The sequence below is a fragment of the Macrobrachium rosenbergii genome, chromosome 28, assembly GCF_040412425.1.
Source record: "Macrobrachium rosenbergii isolate ZJJX-2024 chromosome 28, ASM4041242v1, whole genome shotgun sequence".
NCBI lineage: Eukaryota > Metazoa > Arthropoda > Malacostraca > Decapoda > Palaemonidae > Macrobrachium > Macrobrachium rosenbergii.
This window is the reverse complement of record NC_089768.1, coordinates 33,630,829-33,639,172: the sequence shown is the minus strand read 5'-3', so window position 1 is coordinate 33,639,172 and position 8,344 is coordinate 33,630,829. Positions and strand designations below refer to the sequence as shown.

Genomic DNA, 8,344 nt, shown 5'->3' with positions numbered 1-8,344 from the left:
AGGAAGAAGTAAGAGGAAGTAAAGGGAAATGCAGAAAGAAGAGATACCACTTATTAGAAAAAAGAAAAAAATTAATAAATAGATAAATAGATAAAAACGTATCAAAATGCAAGAAGAATAGTATTAGGGTAGTAATGCATTGCATTTTCGCTTGAACTTCCGAAGTTCCAATTGCACATCCTCTGGGAGGCTATTCCACAGTCCAACGGTGTTAGGAATAAAGAACCTCTGGAACTGAGAAGTTGGACAGCGAGGCTTAAACATTTACTGCATATTAATGCTGCTGTTCAGCGAATCGGGTTGCTCTCGGTAGGTAAAGGAGATCAGGGATCAATTCTGAATGTGAAAGATCGCTGCTGAAATACAACTTATGAAAAAGTGACGAACAAGGCCCCATCCGTCGATGGTCCAAGTCATAACTACTACTACTATCAGGAAACAGAAACCTACCACCACGAACCATTCTATCTAAAAGAGATAAATCTCTGGCAGAAGCAGACATCCACACCGGAGAACAGTACTCCAGTAAAGGAAGTAGAAATGACGTAAATCAGGTTGCATTGGTTTTATCGGTGTTATAAACATATGAGTCCTTACGAACAACACCCAACTTTCGTGTGACATTTGCTGAAATTTTCATTAGGTGTTTCTCAAAAGTTATATGTGAGTCAAAAGTTACATTTACTGCAGAATAATTAAACTTCAGACTCATTCAGCAAAGTTCCATCCACCTGAAAGGGAGGATGGGGTGGGATATCTGTACGAGATCTGCTAATCAATAGTCTTTTCGTTTTACGGGAGTTCAGCCTCATATCCCAGTTCCCAGCTGGAACAATTAAAAAGGCGTGGGAATTAACCGTATGCTATGATTTCATTGGAACATTTTAACTTTAATCAACGAATGAATTCATATGATCTCTCTGGCAAGGTCAGACAATGAAGAGCACAAATGACCCACTGCCAAGGTCAAACGCAGCAGTGTAGAGCAGAACCACTGACTATTTCTACCTCTGCATAGAAATAGATTTATCAGGTACAATGTCACCCACCGGCATATTTTATTCTTCTGAGGATATCGCCAGTTCATATTACTTAAAAACAAAAAAAAAAATGTTATACCTATAAACATAACAACTAGATCTTTGATACTGAAGCTTTAACTCCGTAACGTCGGTAAAGTGGAATAGGAAATCGGACAGGAAGAAATCCCGTAAAATAACATAAAAATTGAATACAATATACACTATTGCTTTAGCCACTGGGGTGGCAAGCCAGCCCAACTCTCTGCCGGCCCTAAGCCCGGATAAATAGGTGGGGTTGGAGTCAGGAAGGGCATCCCTCCATAAACCATCTGCCAAAACCAATAATGGAATAAGCCGTTCAAAGATAGAAGCAGCTGGAGAAGGCTCATCAAAAAAGCGACCCCAACTAAGGATTAAACTGAGAATGGAATGGAATGGAGTATTTGAAATTGACGCCAAAGGCCAACCGCTGGGACCCATGAGGTCATGAAGCCCTGAAAGGGAAATTAAGAGCAAAAAGGTTTTAAAGGTATAACAGGAGGAAAACTTCGCAGTTGCACTATGTAACAATTGTTAGGAGAGGGTTGAACGCAAGATGGAAGAAAGAGAAGTTTAACGGAGGTACAGTCAAAGGAATGAAAGGGGTCGCAGCCAGGGACCGCAGGGACGCCTCAAAGACCCTTAAGTAATGCCTACAGTGCACCGCGTGAAGTGCATTGACGGCACTACCACCAACGGGGTATTAAGCTGGGAAGAACTATGTTCATAATGTAATCCATTTGATTTTTGACAAACATCTAACGGCACAGGGTATAGAAAAGTCTCAAGAACAAATACTTTGAGTTCCTCAAACTTCGAGTCTCCGACCGGCCAATGAAGAAAATTTATTTCAGTCTCAAGAGGTCTTCCACAAGCATTAGGTCCCTTTCTCAATAGATAACCATTGGCTTAAGTCGGAAAATAAGTCTAATCCTTCGGGCCAGCCTAGGAGAGCTGTTACTCAGCTCGTTGGTCTGAGTTCTTAAGTCAGGCCAATGAATTAACCAAGCAGAGGCCAACGAAGTAATCCTTGTCAGTGGTTTCATCCATAAAAACATCCTTGAAACTGCTTTATTACTTTTTTTAAAAAAGATGAACGCTGAACATAATTCATTCCTGGTCTGTTTTCCACTGACCCTCTGTTATCGTCTGGTCTTAAAACCGATTTTTCTGAGATAATCAGGACCTGACCTCACATCAATGGATATTTGGAATAAATTCGATGTATCTGTGTTCCTATGTCTTCGTGAGTCTGAGGATTTGTGTGTGTGTGTGTGTGTGTGTTGTGTGTGTGTGTGTGTGTGTGTGTTTGGAAACCAGATTCTGGTCATATTTTGTTAATTTGTTAATTTATGTTTTTTTTATAACTGATCGCCTATTTCTGTATTTCCCTTTCGAATGAACACCATATTCTTTGGAAGCTTGAATTTCAAGTCAATGGCCCCTGTGGGTTTGTTCCATATGAATAGGGTTCATTTTCTGAATAATAATAATAATAATAATAATAATAATAATAATAATAATAATAATAATAATAATAAAGTAAAAAATGCGCCGAAGTTTCTTCGGTGCAATCGAGTTTTCTGTACAGCGTATAATGCTGTATGAGCAGCGGCCCCTGAAACTTTCAGCCAAGGCCCGGTGGTGGCCTGTCCTATAGCGTTGTCAGACGCACGATCATGACTAACCTTAACCTTAAATAAAATAAAAACTACTGAGGCTAGAGGGCTGCAATCTGGTATATCTGATGATTGAAAGGTGGATGATCAACATATCAATTTGCAGCCCTCTGGCCTCAGTAGTTTTTAAGATCTGAGGGCGGCCAGAAAAAGTGCGGACGGACAGACAAAGCCATCTCAATACTTTTCTCTCACAGAAAACTAAAATTGATAATTCCACGATCTTTGCGAATACAAAAGCCTCTGAACAGCAGTTCAGCATCCAAATCTGGCTGACCGAGATTCTTTAGAAACTTTTCATTCCTCGTAGTTGCTAAGAAACAACTGAAAGAAAGAAAAAATCTGTATCAGCCGGCAGCTAAAAGCCGATGTGAGTCAATTGGGATAATCAGAGCAGTTCTCATACATCAATTTAAATGCCTGGCCATTAACGGAGGTTTCTGTGCCAGTCGGCATCCATTGCGATTTGTGGAAAACGCTGGGCTATTAATAAGCATTTTATAGGATGTGTGAATTCACAAACTTTGGAAATTGAGTTGGGATTGGGCTATAAAATTTAGGCCAAAGGCCAAGCGCTGGGACCTACGAGGTCATTCAGCGCTGAAAATAATGTTGAAACAAATGTTAAAAATGTAAGATGGAAGGGTTGAGAATATGAATGGAGATGAAGTAAAATGAATGACAGGGGTTCCAGCTGGGGACCGAAGGGACGCTGCAAAGAACCTTAAGTGATGTCTAAAGTGCACCGCGTGAGGTACACTGCACAAACTTTAGCTCACAAATAATTCCTGGAAAATTAATCAGCTCACGACGGTCTTCAGGAAGAGCTATCATCCGAAAAAATTACTATAAAATAATCAATGATTTCTCAAGACAAAATTGCATATCATTCAAATTGCTTCTGCCATTGATCAGTCACATGATGTTGCAAGTTCTCTTTTTAAAATGCAAAATTAATGTAACGCTAGGTCTCGCAAATACGTGCGAAATTACACAGAACCTGAAACAGCATATATATATATATATATATATATATATATATATATATATATATATATATATATATATATATATATATATATATATATATATAGATAGAGATATATAAAGCATAAAGCGAGTACCACGTTTGATCTTAAGCGAGAGGTAACAATTTAGACCTATTTTCTAGGCAATCTTTTGAGCCTTTGCTGACTGGTAGTCAGTCGACTGTCGTGAGTCAAAGCCAATGCGGAGAAGCGCATGGGTCCATCAAAAACATCAACGACTTACTAAGAACGGAAGGCTAACTTACGCACAATCAAGATCTCTTGAAAATTCACTCATGCTCCAGTAAGTTTTCAATGAATGACATGAAAACCACACGAAGAGAAACCTACAAAGATATCTCAAAATAAACTCCTAACAAACCCGCACAAAATCTAGACTACTGAATTAAAGAACATTAACATAAGGGGCTCTGCAATATTTTGAGGACGAGGAAACATTGCATGAAAGCGTTATCAATCATTTTGATAGCAAAGTATCCCCTACATGACATAAGAATATCAACATGGAGAGAGAGAGGTCCAGCGTAGTTTCGATAATTGGTCCATCGTGGGCTTTTGCCCGTAAGTATATAAGGCAGCGTCAACGTCCCGGCAGCATCAGTTTCCTTGCGTGCTGGTCAGAATCACTCAGGGAGGATTTGCCTACTTCACCTTGCCATAAACTTTTGTTATAAAATGTACCTTGCTGGCACATTATAGTCAACGGCATCATCTTCATTATAATCATCATCATCAACCAAAAGCAGAAGAAAAAGCAGCATACTTTTAAAACCTGTACAACTCAGGCAACGGTTACTTCAAAGTTAAGACCTTGTGGAGTCCGCAACAAAAACGTCCGCAAATGATGCTACAAGCCATTCTTTTATCGATGGTCCTTTTCTCCTGGAGTCAAGCCGCCTCCACGGAGGAGGAGGAACCAGCGTTCCTCCTACCGTCGTATCCTGTTACTTATTCGAGTGGGAGTATCCTGAAAAGTTCTGCGAGAGACTATCTTGCCGCCCCCGAATGGCTACAGGACATTCCCCAAGAAAGCAGAGTTGCCAAGTATCGCAAACGACGAACCCTTAACTTCCCAACGGGATCAACGCTTGTCGTAAGTTAATTTGCTTCATTAATATATATATATATATATATATATATATATATATATATATATATATATATATATGTATGTATGTATGTGTGTATGTTTGTATATGTGTGTGACCACTGTGTGCGTTGTTTATGAATAGGTAGGGTTTTATAGATCTTGGGTAGGGTTGACCGGAGACGAAACACTTATCGTTATAATTCCTTTTTTGTTACAATTCCTTTTAGTGAAACATATCAAACAATATATACATATATATATATATATATATATAATATATATCAAACAATATATATATATATATATATATATATATATATATATATATATATATATATATATATATATATATATATATAATCAGTTACATTTCACCAAAAAACAAACGAATGCTGTAGCAAGTTTAGTTGAAGTTCATTATCACGAAAAATAGTATTTATGCACACATTATCCTTTCTGTCCTTCCGTGATGTATGAACGAACACATAAGCATTTTATACTGGAATTTGTACTGTCGTTCCACTGTGCAACTGACTTGTATATCTAAACTTATGAATCCGCCTGTTTTTGTTTAGATTAAGTTTTCCTTATTCCAGCAGGGGTTAGGGCCACAGTTATAATTTTAGATATTGTTTCTCTTCCAGTGGACATCGGCAAGCATTTGGTAATTTCAGCGAAAAAACCGAAATATCATTCATTTCAACTCTATTGCAAATACTTGAGCGAGAAAAAACTTTCCTCATCTAATCTCAAGTTCATTTTGTTTTAAATGACCTAATCTTTTGTGCGTCTACTCTCTCTCTCTCTCTCAGTTTAGTACCAAAGCTGAAGAAATTCAAAATCTGTTCCAGATGAGAACTGCACTGTCGATAGGTGTACAAGGCATCCCCGGAATCGTTTCAGTAGATTTCGGCATCAACATGAATGTGAAACTGCCTAACAACAGCGACATCAACCTCGGGAGAAGCCTCGACGGCGCCGGCAGCGACGACAGGAGAGATTTCCTCGGAAAAATGGAAACGTTCTTATCCACGTAAGCAAAACGGGCTAAAAACCGTTACTGAAACTTGCGACGGAATTTATGAGTCTAGTACTAGCAGTGGTTGCGTCGCAGTGCTTTTTAATTCATTCTAATACTTGCTATGGGCTTCAGGTTCCCCGGGGAAGGCACCAAAAGAGGGTTCCTCTGCCCGACTGAGGTCAAAGAGCCCCTCTGGAATACGCAGAGAATTACCCCCAATGTTAAATTTAATTTTCTCTAATACTGGAAAAAACAGCAGTTTATATATATATATATATATTTATATATATATATATATATATATATATATATATATATATATATATATATATATATAGCACGTGCGTGTTTATCTTTATCAAAAATTAAGACTGTTAGAAACATTTGATTAAGCTGAATTGTTCAATACTCAATTATTATTATTATTATTATTATTATTATTATTATTATTATTATTATTATTATTATTATTTCACAGATTCGGAATTGACGGCCATGAGTGTACGTTGAGGACCATTTGCGAAGTGGCAGAGCTACCATTTGATCATGGGGTCTTTGGTGAAGTCGTCAACATGATCCTATCGTAAGTGCTAATGTCAATACACAAAGAATTTTTCGTTCTCTCTCTCCCTCCTGCTGAATAATGATGATTCATTAATTAAAATTATCTTTCTTTTATCATAAAAAAACATTAGTTACGGAAATTTTATATCCGACCAATTCCTCTTGCTACTCAAGTTCGTCTTCTACTTTCTTTCAAACTCCTCCCTCTCCTTCCCCTTACCCATTTTGTACACAAACACACACACACACACACAAAACTTTCCCCCAACCCCAGAGCCATTCCCCAACCTGTACCCTAGGGACTAGATTTCAGTTTTGTGCACAAACTAACGCTTTATCATTTTTAACATTGTAATTACTTTTTTTAAACATTTGTATTATAAATGGGTCGTTTATGAGAAATTATTATAAATGGGTCGTTTATGAGAAATTTCAAGTTTTCGGAGAAACGAAGACACGAAATCAGGATGACTAGCTTTGGAAGGAAGCATTTTAAAACATATTGCCAAAACGTAACTCTAATGTATGAGTGGAAAACGATAAAGGGTAAGAAGTACTAAGCCAGATTCTGTCTTAGATATGAACTCGTACATACATTTCAAAGGCAGATTCGTGCTGATTGTTCAACCCTGGGCTTCTTATGATTGTAAATACTTGTAGAGCCATTACAACTTACGTTATCATCATTATCAATACAATGTAATAAAATACTTGGGAAGTCATTCGCCATTCAGAATAACAACCAAAAAGAGTTAATCATCTTTTGCTTCTTCTGACAGCGCGACCATAGGATCTTCGAGTCATTACGAAAATAATGAAATCACCGACGAATACACAGAGGCAGAATACTACGGACGCGAACACGGTTCGTGCGACTCCATCTACGCTGGATGTCCGCTGTCCATCGCCAACATCTTGTCCAACGCAGTGCCTATCTCGCCCTAGTACTACCTCAGTCGACCCAATTTGACTGAAGGAGCAGCAGACGCCTTCCTGTAAGCTGGAAGCTCTCACGAAGTCATCCGAACTGAGATTAGAATTCTTTCATGACTAATATGTCTGTCTCTTTTATTCCCTTCTTCTTCTTCTTCTTCTTCTTCTTCTTCTTCTTCTTATGAATTCCCTTTAGAAAGACTAAGACTGCGTTTCCTTTGATATATTCCTCCTGATGCATTAACATGTAACTCCTTGTAACTTTGCCAGTCGTGCAAAGACGAATTATCCATGTAATGGATACTGTTTATATTTCTCCACGTCTCCTTTTATCCTTATCTTCAACCATCATCTTCTGTCACGGTTCACTCCTCAAAATTGGGTCGACACAATTACCTAGTGGAGTGTTTGTATGTGTTGATTTTGTTACCTTTATTTATTGAAATGTTATTTATTTTTTGCTTTGTATATGTTATTCACCAGCAGTTGTACATGTTGAGCCTCTTTCTATCGTGAATTTTCAGTTGGTTCACTGGGCCAATACGATATTTTTTCACTAGTGAAACTTGACATACAAAAATCTTTTAGAAAGACAGTGACGAAGGCTTTTTGAGCCTCTAATCAGCTTGTAAATAAAGTTGAAATTTACAATGGCCTCATTTATATATATATATATATATATATATATATATATATATATATATATATATATATATATATATATATATATATATATATATAGGCGAACTCTCGACTAACTCTCAAAGTCTACACATTTTTTTTTTCTTCAGAGCTTTAACTACTCTGTCTCTTGACATACATATATTTAGGTGTTTATCATTAGAACAAAGACTATTAGAATGAACTGCATTTGCTCAATGTGAAACGTTGTGACATATTACAGATTTTGCAAATAAATTTGATTATTTCAAGATTTGTATTCAGTG

At 37.4% G+C, this 8,344-nt stretch overlaps 1 protein-coding gene across 1 annotated transcript; it reads left to right on the top strand.

Moving 5' to 3' along the window:
- The first annotated feature begins 4,403 nt into the window (after nt 1-4,403).
- On the top strand, nt 4,404-8,045 carry LOC136853926 (uncharacterized). The gene is made up of 4 exons (XM_067129824.1): nt 4,404-4,882; nt 5,731-5,912; nt 6,379-6,483; nt 7,244-8,045. The coding sequence occupies exons 1-4, from the start codon at nt 4,631-4,633 to the stop codon at nt 7,407-7,409; spliced, it is 705 nt and encodes a 234-aa protein (XP_066985925.1). The 5' UTR covers nt 4,404-4,630; the 3' UTR covers nt 7,410-8,045.
- Nucleotides 8,046-8,344: the final 299 nt, after the last annotated feature.

What these genes read in the sequence shown, in the direction of transcription:
- LOC136853926 (XM_067129824.1), top strand. Translation starts at nt 4,631, where the DNA reads ATGATGCTACAAGCCATTCTTTTATCGATGGTCCTTTTCTCCTGGAGT. An exon ending in ATGGAAACGTTCTTATCCAC is followed by an intron (nt 5,913 to 6,378) that starts GTAAGCAAAACG and finishes ATTATTTCACAG; the next exon opens with ATTCGGAATTGACGGCCATG. An exon ending in GTCGTCAACATGATCCTATC is followed by an intron (nt 6,484 to 7,243) that starts GTAAGTGCTAAT and finishes TTCTTCTGACAG; the next exon opens with CGCGACCATAGGATCTTCGA.